The sequence below is a fragment of the Manis javanica genome, chromosome 8, assembly GCF_040802235.1.
Source record: "Manis javanica isolate MJ-LG chromosome 8, MJ_LKY, whole genome shotgun sequence".
Classification (NCBI taxonomy): Eukaryota; Metazoa; Chordata; class Mammalia; order Pholidota; family Manidae; genus Manis; species Manis javanica.
In genome coordinates this window covers 11,565,555-11,589,772 of record NC_133163.1, presented here as the reverse complement: position 1 = coordinate 11,589,772, position 24,218 = coordinate 11,565,555, and the positions used below count along the sequence as shown (strand labels likewise).

General features: G+C 50.5%; 1 protein-coding gene across 1 annotated transcript in view; it reads left to right on the top strand.

Moving 5' to 3' along the window:
- Window positions 1-24,218, top strand: part of RIN3 (Ras and Rab interactor 3) — a 120,437-nt gene that overhangs the window by 59,432 nt on the left and 36,787 nt on the right. Inside the window, exon 4 of the mRNA XM_036991564.2 lies at window positions 16,342-16,414. Within this exon, the coding sequence (XP_036847459.2) occupies window positions 16,342-16,414 (73 nt within the window). The remainder of the gene's footprint in view (window positions 1-16,341; window positions 16,415-24,218) is intronic.

The following is a 24,218-nucleotide window of genomic DNA, read 5'->3' as shown; positions in this document are numbered from 1 at the left end:
TCTATGAGAAAACAGTCCAACTCAACTATTTCGGAGAACCATGGGCTCTGATAGTCCCCTCTCTTTTCGGGATGATTACAAAAGTGTCAGGGGTCAGAGTCCAGGCTCCAGAGCCTCCTGGGCTTCCTATGGATTATCTTAGCTCAACATTTGCATCTGGGGCTCCTACCTTCCTTTCCAGCTATTTCTGCCTCCCTCTACCACCCTGCATGAAAACCTGCTCTCTGGAAATTCTCCAGCCAATAAACAGATTTATACTAACATGTGAAAGACTAACACCACCATAAAGTAGTGCTCCTGACGATGAGGGTATATATCTCAATAGGAATAAAAATTCTAGGACTGATGTTTCAGTGGCAGAATATCAGGCATTGGCCGCCAAAGAGTGGAAGTTAGTTCGTCCTGGCTGTCCTGAAATCAGGGAGGCATCTGTTCTGTCTAAGGCTCATTCAGACTGTCAACCTCCTCCCCATGCCAACTGTCCACTCAGGCCCTCTGACTTCCCAACAAGGTGGCTCAGGTGGTCAGTGGAGTTTCCTGGTGAGTCTCTTGCCTGTTCACAGCAATCTCCCCGGGTCATCGCCATCTGGAAGCACCCTGTTCCTTTCTCTGCGCTCACTGGCACTCACGGCATCCACCCCACCTGTGTGCCTATGTCTGCTGCTCTCCCCTCTCCCATGTCGGTTTCATATTTTTGTATCTCCTTTCTTCCTGCTGGCCAAGCTTCTGAGGGTAGAGTTGAGTCTGATACAACATCTCCAGTCCCCATGGGCTGGCATAGGGCAGAGCATGTAGCAAATGTTCAGCCAACACCACGTCATTGATCAGCTGGTTAATGACCCCTCACACTTCAGCAGAGAGATGGCCTGGTTGGGAAGGACTGAGAGGGTGGGCTTTGGGATCTAATGGACCTGGATTCAAATCCCACTGCTTTGCTTTCATCAGCTGTGAGGTTTTGTCAATGCTGTTCAACCCTCTGCCTCACCGAGCCTGGTTTTTCTCAACTGTGAAATGGACTCATCATTGTAGTGATGACTAACTGGAACTATGTACAATAGGTGCTCATAAAAAGTTAAGTACCTCTCCCCCTTCCCTGACTGCCCACTTACCCCTTAACGTGGGTCTTAGGGTTAGAAAACCAAACCAGGGTTTGTATTCAGGTCTCCCACTTACCCAGCTCTGAACTAAAGCAAGCACCTCTGGGGAAGTTGTTAGGAGAAACAGGCAAGAAAGCATAGGTGAGCGTACCCCAAACCTGGCAGATGCAAGAGCGGCGCTGCATTCATTCTTCATTCATGTCTGTATGTAACCAGCACCTGGTGAGGGTCATGATCAGACTGGATTCTGCTCTTAAAGGGATCCCTTGAGTAGCTGACTGGATGGGGTTAAGGGTGGAAGAAAGAAGACTGCGTGCTTTTGCAAGTGCTTTGCGGTTCTCAGGGGTCCCTGTGCGGTTCTCGCGGCATCCCTTTGCGGAGGCTCAGCTGCTCTGGGAGGGTTACCCCATACTCAGGGCTTCCAAGGAGATGTTCCGGAGGACTCAGCTTTGGGGATTTTTCCCAAAAAGAAAGTGGATTGTTACCTCTAGAGCGCCTCCCAGATTTGCTTTGCCCTGGCAGCGTCATCACTAGGAAGGGTGAGCAGCCTTAGGGCCGGTGAGAGCTTGAGCAGAGCCATGGGTGGTGTCCATTTACTGGGTTCTAATACGGCTCCACCAGTTACTTGCTGTGTGACCTTAAGCAAGTCACTAAATGTCTCTGGGCCTTCTGGGAGAAGGGACCCCTGACCTCACCTAAGAGATGGATACAAAAGGCCTTGGAAGGATAAAGCCCCACATGGAGAGAAGGTGCTGTTCTTGTTTGCCTGACCCCTGATGTCCCGGACCTGGATGATAAAGCCTCAGCATAGCCGAGGAGAACGCATGTTGTTCAGTGTCCCAGCTGGACTCTTGGGAAGCCACATTATTATGCCTGTCCCACCCACTTCTCCATTCTGCATAAACTAAGGAAGCAAGCAGAGGTGAGACTTTCTGGAAAGTTCAGTAAAAATGGGCGGTGTCCTCTGTGGCTCTTTGTGTCCATCTCCCCTTATCTGTCAAGGACCAATGAATAGTTTGTCCTGCTCTCGCCCCCAGCCCTGGTCCTGTTACACACGCTTTGTTGTGCTATTGCTTATCTTGGCCTTGGTTTCCACAGTGGAAACTTTAGGGAACTTCCCCTGCAAGGATGTTCCTTTAATGTAGTCACTGTTCCCAGTCTAAAGCTGCCCTGGGCAGCCCCCAGGTGAGACCAAGTTCCCCAATAAGTAGGCCCTACCCATGAAGTCCTATAAAGCCTTTAGAGCCCAATTATTGGGGACTCCCCATACCAGACTTACCATGTGCCAAGCACTGCGCCACCCTCACTGTGTGTCAGGCACTGAGTGGGCTTTTGTAGAAGTCATCCCTCTTGTCTTCACCACAGCCCTAGGAAGCAGGTGCTAGGGTCCTGGTTTTTTTATTTTTTTGTTTTTTGTTTTATTTTTATATCATTAATGTACAATTACATGAGCAACATTATGTTTACTAGACTCCCCCCATTATCAAGTCCCCACCACATACCCCATTACAGTCACTGTTCATCAGTGTAGTAAGATGCTCTAGCATCACTACTTATCTTCTCTGTGTTGTGCTGCCTTCCCCGTGCCCCCCCACTACATTATGTGTGCTAATCGTAATGCCCCTTTTTCCCCCCTTTCTTTCCCCCCACCCCTTATCCCTCCCTTCCCACCTATCCTCACAAATCCCTTTCCCTTTCATAACTGTTAGTCCATTCTTGGGTTCTGTGAGTCTGCTGCTGTTTTGTTCCTTCAGTTGTTCCTTTGATCTTATACTCCACAGACTAGTGAAATCATTTGGCACTTGTCTTTCTCCACCTGGCTTATTTCACTGAGCATAATGTCCTCCAGCTCCATCCATGTTGTTGCAAATGGTTAGGATTTGTTTTCTTCTTATGGCTGAATAATATTCCATTGTGTATATGTACCACATCTTCTTTATCCATTCATCTACTGATGGACATTTAGGTTGCTTCCATTTCTTGGCTATTGTGAATAGTGCTGCGATAAACATAGGGGTGCATCTGTCTTTTTCAAACTGGGCTCCTGCATTTTTAGGGTAAATTCCTAGGGGTGAGATTCCTGGGTCAAATCGTATTTCTATTTTCAGTTTTTCAAGGAACCTCCATACTGCTTTCCACAATGGTTGAATTAATTTACATTCCCACCAGCAGTGTAGGAGGGTTCCCCTTTCTCCACATCCTCGTCAACATTTGTTGTTGTTGTCTTTTGGATAGTGGCCATCCTAACTGGTGTGAGGTGATATCTCTTTGTGGTTTTAATTTGCATTTCTCTTATGATTAGCAATGTAGAGCATCTTTTCACATGCCTGTTGGCCACCTAATTTTCTTCTTTGGAGAGGCATCTGTTCAAATTCTCTGCCCATTTTTTAATTGGATTATTTGCTTTTTGTTTGTTGAGGTGCATGAGCTCTTTATGTATTTTGGATGTCAACCCTTTATCGGATCTGTCATTTATGAATATATTCTCCCATCCTGTAGAATGCCTTTTTGTTCTATAGGTGGTGTCCTTTTCAGCTTGTTATAGTCCCACTTGTTCATTTTTGCTTTTGTTTCCCTTGCCCGGGGAGATATGTTCATGAAGAAGCTGCTCATGTTTACATACAAGAGATTTTTGCCTATGTTTTTTCCTAAGAGGTTAATGGTTTCATGACTTACATTCATTTTGAGTTTACTTTCATGTATGGGGTTAGACAGTAATCCAGTTTCATTCTCTGACATGTAGCTGTCCGGTTTTGCCAACAGCAGCTGTTGAAGAGGCTGTCATCTCCCCATTGTGTATCCACGGCTCCTTGATCGTATATTAATTGATAGGGTCCTGTTTTTGCAGCCTGAGGAACTGTTCCCAAGGATGCCACTGTGATTGAGCCCGGCTGTAAAGCGCCTTCCCCTGGGCCAGGTTGCTGCCTGTCCTGGCTCCTGTGCTCCTCGGGCGTATGACTGTGCAAGTCAGGGGCAGGCGGAGGACACCAGAGGGGGAGGAAAAGCACAACCACCGAGTATCCATAAGAACTTCGGAATTACCCTCAGAATCTGAGGCCTAAGCCACGTTATACTCACAGGCTTTACCTTTATTGCAAAGAACCAGAGCTGGACAGAAAGGGAGCTGGCAGGGACTGAACGGCTTCAAGCAGGACAGCCACTGTGAGGAGGGGTTCCCCCAAGTCAGTGGGGTCCCCAGAATTCCAGGCCTCTTAATGATCATCTGAAAGAGGATCTGTCTCCAAGCCTCGGTTTTGGTAGCATGCTGGAGCCACTCCTTCTAGCTCATGAGAGTTCATTGTACATATATCCCAGCTCCAGTCTTGAAATCAACATGGTGGGAGTATTTACATTATGGAAATTGGCAAATGCTGTAAAGTCCAGACTTCCTGTCCCTGGAGAGTCAGTTGTTAAACATTTACCAGCACACTGCAGCCCATCTTCATCTATTAAATGGGGACGGTAATACCCATCTTATAGAACCACTGGGAGGTGACATATATGTGGGCATTTTGTAAACAAAGCATGATGTGGGTGTGTAGACATGCTGTGTGTGTTTATATGTAATTTGTTATAATTCTTACATGAAAGGCTATATCTTTAAGGGTGGGAGCTGTGTCTTTACAAAAACAGGAATAAATTGGAATCAGGGAGTGGTACAACAGGTGCAGCAGAGACTCCTAGAAAATCGGGTGGATAATGTGAGACTGTAAGCGGATCGTGGGACTGCATTTGAAATCATGAGGAATTTTCCCGTGGAAGCTTGGGAGGCTCCTTACTGGCTTCAGGATCCAAGGACCAGAGCCCTCCCGCTCACTGAGAAGATGTGGCTGAGCATTTACCACGGTTTTCTCTGAGAAAGGTCCAGTGGCTGTTGTAGGAGGGGCCAATCACAGGACAATGTGCACCCAGGTCTTGAGACTCAGCTTTTCTCTAAGAGTCTCTAAAAGGCCACAGGGAAGAGCCCCGGGGGAAGAGGTGGGGTGGAATGATCTGGAGTACCTTTTAAATAGAAGTTCTTCCCTGCTGACGGGCATTGTGGAGGCTGGACTGCATCCTTCCACCCAATGATGAAGCCCAGAGGGGACTTGACTGCAGTCAGGGACAGCATGGTGGTGCCTGGACCCCGAAGTTGCAGCTGCATGTCCCGAAGAGGGGACATGCTCCTGAGATATTTAAGAGGAGAACTGACATCACTGGTTGGCAGAACTGGCTGAAGGAGGAAGAGGAGCCAATGGAGGCACCTGGGGTCGGGGACCTGTGGCAGCATCATCCGAGGTCCAGGGAAATCATGGTGGGAGGGGGTGACAGCAAGGAATATGGGGGGGCCCATGCCAGGGAGAGAGAAGCCCACCACCATCATGCCAGTGCCTGGCATATAGTAAGTGCTTAGCACATATTTGATGAATGAAATACAATAAATCCCTGAATCCAGGTCTCAGGAAGGAGAGCAGAGCCCAAGGTACAGATCTGAGAGTCTCCAAGGGATGGGATGCTAACCCTGCAATGTCCGTCTGCTTGATTACATACCTGGGGATCAAGATACCCATTTCCACCTGTTCTTATGGGGCTATAAAATTGCCATCTGGTAACTAAAGAGGAATCTTAATTAGATGATGGGCTAGAGAAACCTAACACTCGGTGAATCTAATTGCCTGAGTACTTGGAGCCCTGATCCCTAGTAGGTCATAGGAGCTTCCCTGTGTCAACAGAAACACTCCTCTTAGCAGCAACAGAGGGGTGGAGTCCCCTTTGCCCACCAGGGAGGGTGATTCATTTATGCTAATTCAGGAGGGCACTCAGCCTTATGCCTGCCAGGGGTTTCAGAGGGTCTATAAATAGCACTCCTTTCTTCCACTTGTTCATTCAGAACCAGTGAGGAAGTAAAGGATCAGAACATCAGCTTTTCTACTGATGGGCTGATTTGGAAGGTGCAGTTTGACCTACAGCCACAGTCAAGGGCCCTATCACACTCCCACCATTGAATTTGCTCCCTGGAACTGCAGGGTTCCCCCTTGCAAGGGCTGAGCCTGCCCTAGGCTGCTTATACCAGGGCCAGCAGAGAAGACAGACAGCTGCATCTGCAGCCCAGCTGGCTGGGGGTTTACAAGCAGGTGTTTCGGAAGCATGCTGAAGCAAGCAGGACGTCAGTTGTCCTGAGGCTGGTCCCTGGGTCTTGATCCCACCACCCAGTTTGTGGCTCTTGGTGTCTCTGCGCTGCTGGTGAAGAGGACAAAGGCACGGTTCCGTGAGGCCGAGGTCTTGGATTCAGAGTCATGCTGGGCACTCCTGGCTTCCATTCATTACCATGCCCAGCACTGATGTTGGGCGCCCGCTGTGAGCTGGCATCTAAGCACTCCTGGGATCCTGCCAGTTGTCCAAGGAGCACAGACTGGCTCCCTCTGGAGTAGGATGTTCCTGAAACTTGGCACTCTTGCCCCTTGGAGCCGACCATTCTTTGCTGAGGGGCCTGTCCTCTGCACTGTAGGGCTATTCAGCAGCAGCGCTGGCCTCTGCCCACTAGATGTCAGCAGTGCCACCCCATCCTCCCCACTCCCGAGGTGGGACAGCCTAAATGTCTCCACACATTGCCAAATTGTGCCCTGGGGGACAAATTTGGTCCTGGTTGAGGACCCTGCTTAGGGCTATGTATGCAGTCTAGTGCAGCAACCATGAGCCACACGGGGCCATTGAACCCTTGAGAGGTGGGAGTCTGAATTGAGATGTGTTATTAAGTGTAAAATATGTACAAGGTTTTGAACATTTAGTATGGAAAAAATGGAAAATGTCTCATTAGTAATTGTTTTACATTTATAGTTTGTTGAACTGATAATATCTTAGATATATTGGGTTAAATAGAATATATGACTAATTTTACATGTTTCCATTCACTACAACTGATCTGTGAGCAACAGCGGTTTAAACTAAATGTATTGGAAGAATTTTTGGAGATGTGTGACAATTTGAAAAAGCATTTTCTTTTCTCTGACTTACTTTATTGTGAGAATGTAGTATATGATACTTATAAAAACGTTTTCCTCAACTGATTATGCTATTGGTAAGGCTTCTGGTCAACAGCAGGCTATTAGTCGGTAAGTTTTGGGGGAGTCAAAAGTTATATGCTAATTTTTGACTGTACAGGGGTTGGCACCCCTAACACTCACATTGTTCAAGGAAGGATCAGCTGTATTTCTAATATGACTATGAGAAAATTTAAAATTGCGCATGTATCTTGCATGATATTCCTGTTGGACAGAAGCATCTAGAGAGCCAGTAGCGGAGGACGCCAGGCGACAGCACAGACTGTGGACGCGGGCTAGCTGAAGGTCACGTCCTGGTGTTGCTTCCTAGCTCTGTGACCTTTAGTCAGCCACTTACCCTCTCTGAGTCTCACATTTTCACAAGCACCGGTCACTTTCTTGTAGACCTCACATGAAAGTTCGGGGATGGGCTGAGCTTTGTAAGATCCTGAAGGTGAAGCTGGGTTGGTTTCTGGGCTGGGTGTTTTTTGATGGGTCCTCTGTGGCTGCTGTTCTGCCAGCAGCTGCTGCCACCTCCTTTCCTTCCCTCGGCTCCCCAAGAGAGCAAAGTGTTTCTTTAGAGTGGGTGCAGGTAGAGAGTCACCCCCGCCAACCACCGCCCAGCACCTGCAGCATGAGCAGAGGAGCAAGCAGATCACTTTCCCCACCTTGCAGCTCCTTGCCACCAAGGACTCAGTCCCCCGGGAGGGCTGCCTCTGCTGGGCATCTCCTCCTCCGTCCCTCCCCACCCTTCTCCCTAGCACCTCCCTGTCTGCCTACTCTTTATTTAGTCTCCCCTGACACTTGACAATTCGCTCATCTGTCCAATGTCTCCCCTTATGTTTTGGCATCTGAGCCTATAAATAGTTCCCAGGCAAAGACCCATCTGCATTGTGACAGTTTGGTCCCTATTCCTCTTCCCAGACTTAAATCCTCATCTACACAGTTGCTAAATATGGAAGAGCCCCATCCAAGAAAGGGAATGTTTCATTGCAGCTTGAACAGGGTAGTGGCAGTTGCTGCAGAAGTGACTGCCAGGAGGGAGTTCAGAATCAATGCTCTTAAGAGCCTCAAACCCCGTTCAGCTTATGGTGTGATCCTGACAAGGTCCGGGCTCTGGGACAGTAAAAAGAAGGAAGGCTTGGCTTCTGCTCTCTGGGAGCTTCGTTCTGGGCCCAAATCAGGCCTGTGAACACATCATGATGTGGCATAATCACACTCTGAGGTGGAATGTGTCCCCAGTGCCAGGGCCAGAGGGAGGCAGGCCACAGTTCTGCCCGGGAGGGTTTCACTGAGGGTAACAGGGGGCCTGTCCAGTGGCAAGGGAGGAAATGTGTGGTCCATGGGAAAGCGTCTCTTCTAGCTGACAAGACATGCTGAGTGCATTCCGGTATGGAAGACTGGATGCCCTCCCTCCCCATGACACCCCCTCTCCTTAACAAAAGGGGCCTGATACACCAGGCTTCTGGGCTGGTGGCACCTGGTCATGACTGTGGCTCTTGGACCACTTACTCTCTCCAAGCCTCAGTTTCCTTGCCTATAAAAGGATGATAGTGGAGTTGTCATGAAGACTACGTAGAGGCTAGCACAGAATAGGCACTTAATAGGTAGATGATATTATTATTACTGTTGTTACTATTAAAACCTTGAAAACACTAACCTTCCATTATTAATCAGGAGGCTCAAAGCCCCTGCTGGCAAGTTGGGAGGAAGGGGCAGAGCAATAGCGGTCAGAATCAGACCCTAGATTCCGGAGAGCACCAGAATCAAACTCGGGAAAGACGTGAGCTAATCCTCTCACAGGACAATGATGCACCTTCTCTGGGCCTCAGTTTCTCCAACTACACAGTGGGAAGGTTGGGCTGGAGCTGTGTCTAAGGGCCTTTCCACGCTGGCTTTTGTTGTTCTCCATCCTCTGGGAGGGACATTTGGGTTGGTTGGGTCTCTGGTCTGAGCCGACTTGGGCATGTGGTATAAAACTCAGTAAAAAGGTTTTGCTGTACCTTTTTCATCCTAAAATTCTTAAGAGGAAATCAAGAGCAGTTGTTCCTTCTGCCAACCACAACCAGCAAATATGGCCATGACTCATACCCAGGCCTGTCAAGGGCAGTTGCCTAGCTTGTGCACTGCCCAAAAGTGCCTTGTAGGTGAGCTGAGTGGGGGATGAAACAACTGGTGTTCTGTTTGTCAAGTTGTGCAGTTTAGTGCAGGGCTGCAGCCACCTAGAGAAGGAGGCACCTCTCTGCTCCCTTGCCAGACCCTGTGACAGGGCCTTGGGAGCATTTGGAGGCAGCCCCCTGCTTGGACCCTGACTGTGGCTGCCAGGTCCTCTCGTGTTCCTTTCCTACTAGCCTCCCTACGGCCTGTATACCCCAGGGACCTGGGGTTGGTGGAGGGGGCTGGGGACTAAAGGAAGGTGATCTCACATTTCAGCTTCAGGGCTGGAAGGGGTGTAGGGACTATACAGAGGAAGGCTTGAGCAGGCTGGTAAATAAACAGTGAAGGGTGTCAGCCAGTGACCCAGAGGCCAAGGCGCCCACCTAGACCCTCAGTAACAGCCAGAAAGAAAAGGAACGGTTTCCGGCACATTCTCAAGTCAGCTTCCTCTCCCGGATCCCTGAGCCCTAACTCGCCCTCCCACCCTCCCCTGAGACCTGCTGGACCACTGTGTTATCTCTGGTGGAGGGGCTGCTATCCTCCCTCCGAGCCTCCACAGAGTCCCACTCCAGCCTCTGCACGAGAGCCAGAGAGGGCCTCGTGACGCTTATCCCCACTCGGCAGTTAGAGAAAGCAGGAGTCAGAGGCGAAGGCTTGTCTCAGGGCATGTGGTGGGTGGAAACAGGGGCCCACGCCTGGTTGGTGCTGTCCAGGTTTGGGCTTTGCCTGAAACAGAAGCAAGAGTTTGTACCACTCCGAGCATGAGTTCTTGCATAGCTCAGCAGCAAGGCCCCCCAGAGAACACAGCAGACGTGCTGCCCAGCACGGGGCCGTTTGTCCTCCCCAGTCCTCCTGGTAGCCTGTGCCCTCTGCTGGGCCAGCAGTTCCAGAAGCCCTGGTCTAGCAGCCCCTTCCTCCCGGTCTGGAGGGGGCCGTTCTCCCGTCTTACAGGAGAGGCAGCTGGGAGAATCTCAGAGCTGGTGGGTATCAAAGCTGGGCCTGAACCACGGAGTCCTCAGGCCCCAGAGAAATTGCTGCTCTCCCCACTTCCAGCCCTGGGAACAATGGCTCTTGATTTCCTCTTAATTATCTAATTCAGAAAATTGGACCTTCAGCTAGGCCTGATGGTGGTAGCCAACTGTTCTTCTACTGTCTGAGCCACAAACTGGCCTGGTGGTTCCCATGGCGACCGTGGTGTTGCTGGGCAACAGTGGGTCCCATCAGCCAAAAGGCCACTGTGACCTTCCTAGGGGGGGGATCCCAAGTGTGTGGGGTGGGCACCTGGAGGAGTGGGTCTGGCCCCACCTGCTGGTTCTACACCCACTAGGACACCTTTCGTAAAAAAGATAGAGGATAACAAGTATCGGCAGAGGTGTGGAGAAACTGGAATCTTCCTACATTGCTAGTGGGAAAATAACTGGTGCAGTCACTTTGAAGAAACAGTTTGGCAGTTTCTTAAACATATAATTACCCAGCAATTCCACTTCTAGGTATATATATACCCAAGAGAAATGAAAACTTAGGTCCGCACAAAAACTTGTGCACAAGTCTTCACAGCAGCATTGTTTTAGCAGCGAAAAAGTGAAAACGGCCTAAATAGCCATCAATATATGAATGGAGAAACAACATGTGCTATGTCCATACAGTAGAATAATATTCAGCCATAAAGAAGAATGAAGTGCTAACCCGTGCTCCCACTTGGGCGAACATTGAAAATGTTCTGCTAAGTGAAAGCAGCCGGCCACAAAGGACCACATATTGTCTGATTCCATATATACGAAGTGCCTACTATAGGCAAATCCACAGGGACGGAAAGATCAGTGGCTACCAGAAGCTTGGAGGAGGGAGGAAGGGAAGGTGACCACTAACAGCACATGGTTTCTTTCAGGGATAATGAAAATATTACAAATTTGATCATAGTGATGGTTGCACGACTCTTTGATCACTCTAAGTCTTTGAATCATGAACTCTGAATTGGTGAATCACATGGTGTGGGATATGATACCTTAGTAAAATGGTTAAAAACAAACATTAAACATTAAAAAAAACTGTCCAATTAGAATATGGGCAAAATTCATGAACAGACTTTTCTCCAAAGAGGATATACAGATGGCAAACTGCCACACAAAAGGATGTCCAACATCTTTTCAAAATGCAAATTGAAACCACAATGAGATATCATGTTACACCTATTAGAATGGCTAAATTAAAAAATAATGAAAACATCAAACTGGCAAGCACGGGGAGAAACTGGGATCACTCCTACATTGCTGGTGGGAATGTAAAATAGTATGGCAACCCAGGAAAATTGGCAGTTTCTTTTAACACTAATAGATTTGCCATATGACCCAGAAATTGTACTCTTGGGCATATATCCTAGAGAAGGGAAAACATGTTTTCCTGCAGAAACGTATACACAAGTGTTCACAGAATCCTCATGCATAATAACTAAACTAGACACTCCCCAGATGTCCTTTAGTGGCAGAATAACCAAGGAAACTCTGGTACATCCAGACCATCGAATACTATTCAGTAATCAGAACAAGCTATGGGTGCACTCAACAACTTGGATGCCCTCAAGAAAAATGCACTAAGTGAAAAAAAGCCAATCTCCAAGGATATACACTGCGACGTTCCATTTATATGATGGTTGTGGAATAACGTAATCACAGAGAAGGAGAACAGATGAATGGTTGCCAGGGCCTGGGGTGGGCCTGGCCTTAAAGGGGGAGCACCGGGAGCCTTGCAGTGGTGGTGCAGGGAACAGCTTGATGGTGGTGGTGATTACAGGTGGCAACTGTGTGGTGCTGCATGCACGTGCACACACACACACACGAACCCATGTGAAACAGTGAAATCTGAATGAGCTAAGTGCCATGCCTGGTGCTGGGGGTAACCTTGGGGAAGGAAGGAGATGCATACAGCCCCTGTCCTCAACAGTTCATTTGTGTGAGTAGTAAAATAAAATTTCTTTCTTTTAAAACCATCTTCCATCTTCCGGTTTTCTGCTCTTCATGGACATTTCATTTTGATACTAAGCCAGCCCAGTGTGTGTGGACTTGGCATCTCTGTCTTGTCCCAACTCAGCCTTAGTAGTGAGTTGTAAGGTGAAATAGTTCCTTTTCTCCAAGCAGAGGCAGAATACGACTACCTTTTGCCTGTCGTCATCTCAGGACGTGTCAGGTGCAGCTGACTGGTGCCCATTCCCTCCCCTGCCCCTTTGAGCATGAAACGGTTTAGGCAGGGCCTGGCATGCTACCACAGAGGCTTCTGCTGAGGACCCGAGACAGCACACAGTGCAGACAGCGGCTGCTCGTGTTTGTCAAAGGTGACCAGGTACAACTGGCATCTTTACTGGGAGGAGCCGACTGGCTGGGCTATGAGTCATATACATTCAAATGGTTAAAATGCTAAATTTGATGCCTTGTCTAGTTTGCCACAATAAAAAGAGATAGAGGGAAAGAAGCCTCCTACTTTTAGCATCATCCCCTCTCTCTCCACCCCCCAGACCTAAGCAACCAGGAACCTCCTTTCTGTCCCTGTCCACTTGGTCTCCTCTTGATTCCGGCACCAGAAGGCCTGGTCAGCCCAGCTGTCCTTTCTGGAGCCTCACTGGGAGCCTGGTACAATGCTGGACGCAGTGCAGGTGACGGACAAGGGAGACCCGTTCTGCTCTCAGTGAGTGAGGTCTCCTAGTCTGAGAACCCGTGCTCTGCATTGGTGGAAGCACAGGCTCAGCGTTTCCCTGGTGCAGGTGCGTGGCTGGGACAGCACGCTCTTTGTGCACTTCCCCACAGGAGGGGCCGGAATTCTCAGGAAAGGCTTTGGGTGGACCCAAGGTGGACCTGGAAGCAGAGTCCTGAAGGCAGGGCAGGGCATAGATGGATTCTTTGTGCTCGGGGAAACAGCATGGGCAAAGGCCTGGACGCAGGCTGGAGGACTGCGTTGATGGGCGAGAATGAGGAAAATTGTCCAGAGGGAAGAGTTTTTAATTGAGGAGCTGTACAAAATGAGGCCAAAGACGGCCTCAAAAATCCACCCACCTCCCACCCTGCCTCACAGCACGCTTGCCTCCCCTGTTCACACTCATGGTGTAGCAGTAGTGCGGTTGACTGGGCATGCTGTGCACTGTTCTAGGCAGCTCCCATGGACTGATTTATTCCACGCCCACAGCATTGTGTCTGACGGGGTACACCAGTTTTCTAGGGCTGCTGTGGCAAAGCAGCACAAACCGGGTGGCTTCAAACAACACAAATGTATGCTCTCACCATTCTGGAGGCAGAGGTCCCAAATCAGCCTGTCGGCAGGGCTGGCTCCCTCTGGGGCATCTGCTGCAGGCCTCTCTCTGAGCCTCTGGTGCCAGCCAGCAGTCTTTGGTGCCCCTTGGCTTACTCTAGTCTCTGCCTCTGTCACATGGCTTCTCCTTTCTGTGATGTGTCCCATGCCTTTATGTGTCTTCTTATAAGGACCCAAATCACTGGATTTATTCAATCTGACCTCACATTAACTTCATTACATCTGCAAAGACCCTATTTCCAAATAAGGTCACATTCACATGTACCAGGGCTTAGGACTTCAACACATCTTTTTGGAGGGACACAATTCAACCCACAACAGATGAAGACTTTATTTCCATTATACAGCTGAAGAGCCCAAGGCACAGAGAGGATAAGCAACAATGTGATGGAGACATGCTCATGCAGCTTGGCCTGGGGACCCCCACACCAACCAGCTGTACATGTGAGGCACAGGGCAGTCCTGGAAGCTAAGCCCACCCACCACTCATCAGAACAAAGGACTGTTTAACAAAGGATTTGCATCTGCACCTGCCCCAGAATGGTGTGAAGCTATCTGTCGGAGCTTCCTCAAGTCTGGGGTGTCTCTTTGGACTCCTGGAGGGAAGGACCATGAGCCATGCAGCTGGGGGTGCAATGGTCTAAGATCCCAGACAACACTCTTCAGAGGCCATTATCTCTCTGGGGTCTCCATCCCAGGCAGACATTTAGTAAGCATTTACTGATCTCCCAAACTGCCATGTACAGTCTTGGGTGCTAAGGGAGACTCAGAATTGGGCCAAGCCCTGGCCCAGGCATGCAGGAGCCCAGGGGTGAGGTATGTGGCAGGAAGCTGGGGCTGGGGCAGAAAAGTCAAATTATGAAGAAACAAACATGAGCCTTGACCATGGCTTGTGATTTTATAGATGTATACTTTTAACAATAAAATGGTGATTGGGCCACTCCATCTAGAACTGTGCTGGGCCTGGGCTACAATAATGAATGAGCTCTGGCACCTGCTCTTGAGGAGCTGACCAGAAAGCGGCTGGCCGGGTAAACCGAGGCTAAAGGAAGTTACAGGCTTGATATAAAGTGCCAAGGGCCACAGAAGAAGGAGCAACTGACTTTATCTTAAAGGTTTCGTCTGTGCTCCGGAACGGTCGGACCATGGAATAGGAAAGATGCTAACTGTGAGCACACTTGCCAGCTGTGAGGCTAGGCTTTTTGCCTGCATCCCCAATAGCCCGCCTTGACAGATTCCTGGGAAAGATCTTTACATTCCCACTGCAGGGATGGAGCGTTCTCTCTGCCCAAATGCAGTCCTTGGGCCCCAGGCTCCCTTGGCCAGTCATTGCCACTTCTGGACAGAGTCAGCGATGCACTGAGTTTCACCAATAGGTGGCGCTGTGGGCTGCCCCACAGCTATTAATTCAAGGAGGGTGGTAACTGCAAGGCCTGTTTGTTAGACTTAAGTCATTTGCGGTAATCTTCCAAGTACCTCCAGTACATAATCTAAGTATTTTTCTTTTAAATCTTTAAAAAAAAATTTATATCCTAATGGGAAGCCATTATGCCTTTGCCATAGATGATGAATGTAAACTTTTTTAAAAATCATGTTAACTGTTTAGAAACAAGGCAATTATAAAACCAAAGCTATCAGAACAAAAGGTATTGGTCCATGGATCCCCTATAACCATCTCGCAGACCACCAATGCAGTGAAACGCTGTCCTAGGCTGTGAAACCAGGACAGCAGGCTGAGGCCACCTAGATGCACTAGTGTTCCAGTTGGAGGGGTACCTTCCTTTTACACTTGGAGGAACTGAGCCTCTGAGAGGAGAGGAACGTACTCAGACTCAACCCCAGGGCCAGAGCCAGCCTGGAGCTGGGCTCGATCCCTCCAGGACTCGGACCCTGGGGCAACCTCAGGGAACTGAAAGTGAAGTGAGATACTCGGTTTCTCGGTGCCTCTCATGCCTCAGAACGTCAGCTGTGGTTCCCCAGTGCAGGGAGCATCACCTGCTGGGCATGGGGCTCCCTGGGGTGAGCGTCCAAATTCATGGGGGTGGACAGCAGCTGAGATGGGCAGCAGCACCTCGACCCACTCGCTTAGCTCATCTGGACGCCTGGGCCTGAGCGTCCGAAGCCGGGCATGGCCTGGTGCTGTATTCTCCTCAGGTCAGCCTGGTCCCAGCTCCAGCCTCTGACACACGTCCTAGCACCCTGCCCCTCTGAGGTAGGACCTGACCTGCCTCATTGCAGATCCACCCTGGGATGGGATCTTGGGTGAATGCTTTGACCTCCCATCCTTGTCAGAGCTGGAGAATATCAGGGTCACTTTCACTCTTCAATGACCCACACAACCAAATCAAGTTCTGACAGGCCCACGGGCTCTTGGCTGAAAGGCCAGTGGCCCCAGGCCAGCACCCCTGGACCAGTGAACCTCCTGGAGGTCAAGATGGACTGGGAATCTCCTCTCCAGCTGACCCTGCACAGCTCAGAATTGCCAGGTTGAGATGGCCCTGATCAATTAAATGTGTAACTCTGCTTTTACAATCTCGAGTCTTCTGTGTTATTTTGCCCCAAATGATAAATGTACATGAGCTAAGATAACACCAGCTGAAACCTCAGAGGGCTGACACCCAGTACTTCACTCTCACTCCCCTGCAGCCTAACCGGCAGTGGAAGGCCAGGGTGTAGCAGCCACCGGGACCCACAGTGAAGCAGCAGGTGCGGTCCCCACCCTCAGGGAGTGACAGGGACACTCATCCAAGGCTTTTGTCCTCTCTCCTCAGTATTGTACCTGGAAGGCTCTGTTCTTGTGTTTGAGGACATCTTCAGACTGATTGCTTTCTACTGTGTCAGTAGGTGAGTAGACCTGCCCCACAGGGAGGGTATCCGGTTGCAGCAAATGTCTGTGTAACCTTGGGTGGGGGTAGATGGCCACAGGGAAGCCCCAGAGGTAATGGTGCAGCCCAGAGGACGCAGAGAGAGGGGACAGTCCCTGGCTTTGCCCTGGTAACCGAGAGGGGAGGTGTTGGCTCTGATGCGCTCTTGGACCAGCTGGTAAGGGACCCTCCCTCACCACCACCTGCCCCTTGCTTACTGCCCATCACCCCCAGCTTCCTGTGGCTTCCAGGACAGCCCAGAGTCCTATGTGGACCTGACCTACCCCGTTGTAGGGGCTATAGAAGGAACTTCCTGGAGGGGCAGCAGGAAGGGCTGATAGCCCCCACCCCACCCATGGGAAACAGTGTGTGATTATTAGCAGCTGCTGGGTGGAGTGGGTGTCTGGTAACCACCCTCAGAGCTGTCCTATTTTCAAAAGTGGTTGCAGTTCAACAGGAATTTAAAAATACATTTTGGTGCCATAAGCCAATGACTTAAGCTACAGGGCCTTGGCATGGGCTGGCTAGAGGCTGGGCAGGATGTCTTGGGGTCCAGGGCTCCAGGCCCACTTCTCCCTTCAAAAGGACCATCCTTGCTGCCTCTGCAGTCAAGCACCACACTTGACCCAGAAGCCCTCCCACCTACCAGGACCCCATGGGCTCCCATGGGCAGAAAGGGCGATGCTGATAATAACAGTTGCTGACAGCTGCCACCTACTGAGGGCTCTCCAGGTACCCAGCACTGTGCTAAGGGTTTTTATATCCACTATCTTTTTAAATCTTGCAAACAGTTGCCACGAGGTAAGTGTTCTTGTTATTCCCATTTCACAGAGGAGGAAACTGAGACTGAAAGAAGTAACTTGCTCACAGTTGCACAGTTGGGAAATGGCAGAATGGAGATTGAGAGTAGATAAAGGTCCAACGACCATGATCTTTGTTCTAGCTGCCCCACTAGAACACTGTGTGGGTGCCCTGCAGTGATCCTGATGACCTGGCACATTCCTCCAGTCCTACAAGGCAAAGCATTGGAGGCCCCTGACCCTTTGACATTATGACACATCATGCTCTCAGGCCTTTTCCTGTTCTGAGAAGTTCTTACCTTAGAAGAAGGTGTCTTGCACTGTGTGTGGTACGTGCTGGGTGCTTTGAATGAATGACAACATAACTGCAGAGCCGAGAACTTGAGCTAGGTATTTAATAATCGGAGGCTCAACTTACTCTTCTGTAAAATTGAAATGATAACAGCCATTAGATAGATGCTGGAGGAGGAAATAAGATAGAGACAGTAGGTCTGAGCTTCTGTTTCCACATGTTGGGCCATAAGAGGCTGTGCCGGGACAGTGACCTGGAACCATGGTCGCCCAGCTCACCACGGTCACATCCCAGCCTTTCCTTGTCTGGCTGCTGTTTCTCCGCGTTCCAGAAAAACAGGTGCATATTCCCCCCTCCTCAAATGCTCTAGAAACCCACAAGGAGGTCACAGGGGACAGAACCTGGCATCCCTACATTTAGGGGCACGGGTGTCAGCACCAAGACCACCTCTGAGGAGTGAGACTCTGCAAGAGGAAGAGCCCCAGGCTGGGAGTTCAGACCCCTGACCCAGCTCTGTGGCCTCGGCAGTGACCTGAAGCCTTCCAGCCCCATTGCCTCCGCCGTCAAGGGCGTGGTAGCTAAGATGAACAGCGGGTGCCAGAGCTCTGTGGCTCTACAGTTCTGGGATCCTGCCCAGTAGACTCCTTCAACGCCACACATCTGGGGCAGCAGGAAATGAACCTGAGATGCACATGTCAAGTGCCTTTGTGTGGCCTGTGGGGCCTTGCACAGAGGGGCATTTCGATCACTGCTAAACACCCAGGTGATCAATGCCAGTCCTGGCTCTGAGACGTGTGTCCTGAACACCACACGGAGCTGCAGGCCTGCTGCACCCCCTCCTCCCTCACAGGGCCTGCTCCTGGGTGGGCACTCAGGGCCCTTGGGGCCTGGGCTGGGCACCTGTTCGCTGAGCATGTTCCCCACGATAGCACAGACCAGCCCGGAGATGGCCAAGCAGCGTGATGAAGCCCATCAGAGCAGGAAGTCCTCCTCCGTCCCACACTCATTTGGAAGCACATGCTGTGCTTACACAGGAGGGCACGGGCTCTGCTTCACAGTGCTCACCCCAAACCAACACAAACCTACCGCGGCACTCTGAGGGGGAGTCAGTGTGAGGGTTCTGGAGTGGGCTCCCGGCCCTGGCCCCATAGTCACCCAGGGAGCCGGTTAGAAATACAGACTCCTGGAGCCCATTCCAGATTTATATATATATATATATAAAATCTGTACTTATATTTCTGCCTTTTTAACATATATATAATCTGCATTTATGACATATATAATTTACTTTATGTCATATATAGAATCTGCATTTAACTGCATTTAGAGCATATGCATATATGGTATCTGCATTTGTAACACACACACACACATATATATCATCTGCATTTGTAACAAACCTGTCTGCAGATCAGGGTTCAGGAAACTTTTCCAGGGACATGATAGCAGGAATTTAGCTGGGGTCTCCTAGGGGCAGATCTAAGGCTGGGTGTTCAGATGATGCTAGGGGCTCACCCCCAAGGAGAAAGCAGCAAGGGTGTGGGCAGCAGGGTGAAGGAGGGAGAGCAGCCCAGCAAGGACACCTTTTCAGCTGCCACCCAGCCTCAGCCAGATCCCGAGGGCAGCTCTGGAGCATAAGGAGACCTTGGAGTTGTCCACCTTAAGGCCACGGGGCTGGGCTTTTGTACCCCCAAGCCAGCCAGCCAGCCCCTGTGGCACACCCAGGCATTTGTGGCTCTCCAGGGAAGCAGGCAGCGGGACTCCACTGTGCCCAGACAAGCCGCTCAGGCTCACAGGTGCCAGCCCTCAGGAGCTTGGGCAGTGGGTGCACAGAGCTGATAAAAAAAGGCGTCCGAGGGGATAGGATGGGGTGGCAGCCAGTGATGCTGCAGACCAGCTCCCGTCAGCCCCTGTTGGGCATCTCTGTGGTCAGGTTTTGTGCAGTGAACTGCCCAGAGTTCTGCCCCCTCTAGCAGTCCTGCCTGGCAGGTATGCTCGTCTGCAGACACGCATCAGGAGCTGATGACCTCTGCCCCAGGCTTTGCTGAGGATCTGGCACAAAGATTCTTGTAAGGGGCTTAGCAGAAGGTCTGGCGTAGTGTTCTGGAAATGATCGACTGTATTGCTATAGCTGGGGGTGTGACCTGCCTCAGGTCACACAGCTAAGCTCTGAGCCAGATTTGAACCCAAGCATATCTGACTTCTGCCCAGCACAGTGTCAAGGCCTGCAGCCCAGAGAAAGCATGTGCTGTTCCCCATCCAGCCCTCCGCTTCTGTGTACGGGAAAGTCGAGGCCTCCTGGTGGAAGAGATGACACTGAAGGCCAGGCATAGAAAGGCAGGAAGAGGATTCTAGCTAGAGGAAACGGCATGGGCAAAGGCCTGACAGTGGCAAAGCTGTGAACAGCTCAGGGGCTTCATGGGGAGAACCAGAGCATGAGTGGGAGAGAAGGTGCTTGGAAGGCCCCCCACGCCATCTCCGCAGGCTTCCTGCTGCTCCCAGTCGGACCGCAGCTGAGCAGAGCAGCATGGCTGCAGCAGGCAGGGGATCAAGGTAAGGGGAGAGTGGGGACCAGCCCAGCACCACTGCAGCCATCTAGGCTCTGTATGGAGGTGCCTGCCCAGGGCAGTGGCTAGGGGAGCTGAGAGGGGTGGCAGAGAAGGGGGTGTGGGGAGACAGGGGATGTGTCAGGGTTCTCATCGTGGGCTACAGGAGCACTGACACACCTGATTGTTTCTGGAGCACTTACTACTCACCAGGATGTTACAAGGATCGTGAGGCCTGATCCTCAGAACATCCCGGAGTCAGGAGTCAGTAACCTCATGCAGTGGGTGTCATTAGCCAAAATGAGGAAGGAAGGGAGGGGCCCCTTGGGCCTGACCACCCAGTGTTGTGACTAAGCCGCCACACTTCTTTCCCAGAGGAGGGGTGGCAGAGGGTGTTCTCTCTGCCTCTGAAGAAAGCTGGTATCCCTGTGTCTGGAGCTGCCTTCTGAGCCAGAAGCCACAGTCTTACCTTTGCACAGTCCTAGCTAGCAGGGCAGAGGGAAAGAGCCTGACCCCACTGCTCAGAGGCCCCCAAAAGTGCTCTTGACCCTGGCTTTTAGGAGGAGGAAGGATACACACACACACACACATGCTCCCACAGGGCGCAGGCCTGTACTTTTCTACCCTGGCTCATTTAATCCTCATGACAACCCTGTAAGAGGGCATCATGTCCCTGCTGCCAGGCCAGGAAGCTGAGCTGGAAGTGACACCAGCCAGGATTGGCAGAGCCAGGGTTTGAACCAGGTCTGTGGATTCCAAAGTTCATGATGGTTTTCTCTTTCTCCTTCTCTCTCACTTTAAAAAAAAAAGAGAGAGCCATAGAAGAAAACAAATCCTTTCATTTGCAACAACATGGATGGAGCTAGAGGGTATTATGCTCAGTGAAATAAGCCAGGTGGAGAAAGACAAGTATCAAATGATTTCACTCATCCGTGGAGTATAAGAACAAAGCAAAAACTGAAGGAACAAAACAGCAGCAGAATCACAGAACCCAAGAATGGACTAAGAGTTACCAAAGGGAAAGGGACTGGGAAGGATGGGGGGGAAGGGAGGGATAAGGGGGCGTGGAAATAAAGGGGGTATTACGATTAGTATATATAATGTGGGGGGGGGCATGGGGAGGGCTGTGCAATACAGAGAAGACAAGTAGCAATTTTACAGCATCTTACTCTGCTGATGGACAGTGACTGTAATGGGGTATGTGGGGAGTACTTGGTGATGGGGAGAGTCTAGTAAACATAATGTTCCTCATATAATTGTAGATTAATGATACCAAAATAATAAAATTTTTTAAAAAGTGAGAGAGCTACCCAAATGAGGTCATGTTTTTCCCTCCGCAGTGGTTGACTTTCAAAACCACAAAAATCATGCAGGATCCCTTAGCTGACGGAGCTCAGGGTGCCATGGGGCACTGAGAGGACTCAGATACCACTCTCATGGGCCTGGGCCTTCCCTCCTAGAAGTGCTCCCCAGGGCACTCCAGGAGCTTTACAGACCCCAGGGTGGGGGGGCCAAGCCCTTCAGGGCAAGAGAAACGAGCCGATATCCAAGAGTTAATGAAGTCATAGACATGGTATATGTCTGTGGGTCACAGCCTGTGAAGGGGTTCAGGGTAAGACAAAATATATCTGGTCTTTGTCCAGGTTCCTGCCACAGAGCTCCTAAAACCCTTGGGATTTCCTGAGTGGTAGGGGTGTCTTCTGTTTTTCATAATGACCCTCTTTCTGTTACACCTGAGTTTATGCCAAAAGGTGACACAGCTGTGGCCCCAGGACAGGCTCAGGATGGGGTTGGTCACCAGAACGACCAAGCGATTAGAAGCTGGACCTTTCCACCCACCCCCCAGCCTCCCAGGTGCTGCACGTGGAGCACAGGGAGGTGCTGGGGTGGGGTGGGTGTCGCGCAGGCAGGCCTGGAAGCTGTGCGCCCCTCCCCTCTGCCTTGCTGTGCGCCCCTTCCATCTGGCTGTTCCTGAATCGTAGCTTTTATTATAAACTGGTAAAGTTGAAATATTTCTCTGAGTTCTGTGCACCATCCTAACAAACTACTGAGCCTGAGGAGGGGGTCATGGGAAACCCCTAATTTATACCCGATTGGTTGGAATTATGGGTGGCCTAGGATTTGCAACGGGCATCTAAAGTGAGGGCAGTCTGGTGGGACTGAGTCCTTGACCTGTGGGGTCTGCACTGATTCTAGGTAGTGTCCGAATCGAAGCAGCTGTGGGGCACCCCCACTGATGTCTGCAGAATTGGGCGAGTGGTGTTAGAAAACACCTGGAGAAGGTCCTAACATCGGTCCAGCTGTCATGACTGGCTCTCCTTTTAAATGAAAAATTGAACTAGAAAATATCAGAATGTGTCTCATGTTTTTGTAATAAGTCTTGTTTGACTAAACTCTTGTTTTAGTTATATATGAGTGTGTATACATGTGTGTGGAAGAGAGAGAGGGGAAGAAACAAAAAGAGAAGGAAAGAGTGTGTGTTCACGGCGTCAGGATGCCAGATCTGTTTCTTACTGGCAGTTATGGTCAAACAGTTTGATAAGCACCGGCAGGAACAGAGGCCTCCAGGAAGGAGGTTTGCAGCCGGGGGGGGCATACAAGCTGACCCACCAGGGTGTGTGGGGAAATGTTAGAACAGTTATTCTAAATATTCCATGTTTCAAATGTCTATATTTGTAAATGCTTTTAAATGAAATGAATCATCCATTATATAAGGAACATGTTTTTCTACATAAGGAAATATATATAAACACCTGGGTAGGTGCTTAATTTTTATTTTTATTGCTAGCCCTTGCTTTGGGGGTCGTGATGCCCACCCAAGGCTGTGCCCATCAGGATCGCCTTGAAAGTCATTTAAAAATACGGATTCCTGGCCTACCTCCAGACCTGATCTTGGGAACCCCTGTGCCTGGGTCTGGGAACCTGCATTTTTAGCAGCTCCCTCAGGGAATTCTGATCCAGAACTAATTAGTTAATACAAAGATATTAATGCCCATCCATAGGGTTGCTGTGATGTAATAACAATGTCATATGATATAAGGCCTGTAACACCCAGCCCAATACCTGGCACATAACAGTTGCTCAACAAACACCCATGCTGTGTGTGCTTTCTCTTGGATCAGTAGAGGCGGTCCCTGGGTGAAGTGCTGAATTGGATGACATGTGGGGGAGCAGAGATGGATGAAACCCTTGAAGAAGGGTCACAGAGAAGGAGGAGGTCCATGGTGCTGTCCTGCAAGCTGCATAGAATCTAAGTAGACACGGGTGGAGGGAACAAGGGGGTGCCAAGCCCAGGGGTGGGAATGAGCATGGCACATCCGCTGTAGGACAGTGGGCCTGACATTCTGGGAGGCGGTGAGGAGGGCCATGTGTGAGGGAAGGGTCTGTGGTGGGCAGAGGTGGGGAGCAGGCTGGGGAGGCCCTGGGTGCAGGGATCCAGGCTGGGCGTGAGCAGCATGCAGAGCAGCGGGGTGGGGCGGCGCGGAGGGTGTCCTGCTGGTGGGAGAGGCAGCAGGTAGGCTAAGCGGGCTCTGCCGGCCATCACAGTATACACAGTGACCGGACAACCTTTGGCAATCCCGCTGGCAGTCCAGACCGCCAGCCAAGTAAGCCAAGGTGACACAAGGCTGAATTCCACCATCCTTCAAAATTAGAGATAGGGGTGCTGGGGGCGGGGCAGGGCTGGAGGTGGAAGGGAGTGCTGAGGGCCTGTCCAGTGTGGGTCTGGACCTGGCCTGTGGGAGGGGCTGACAGGTGGCCTCTGGAAGGCCTTGCATAGGTTCGCAGGAAACTCACACAGCTGTGACAATGGAAGAAGGTGCGAAAAGTAGGAGAGCCGGCCCTACCCCACTGACAGGGGAGAAGCCAAAGGCCACACTCATCCCAGGACTTCACAAAAAGGCCCAGATTCTTCTACCACCCTCCCCCATCCTGCTCCTCCCTAAACAGAAGTGTTTTCTCCCCACTTTGAAATCCTGTCCCATGAGGGGGTGGGGGCGCCCTCATAAGCCTCATAAGCCTGTGTTAGTAAGCGGTGATCTCTGTCCTGCTGTCCCCCAGTCCAGTTCCTGAAGTTTGAATGGTCCATTCCGCAAATATTCTTTGAGTTTTCTGTTAGCAGTGTGGGGGTTTGGAGGCCCGGAAAGC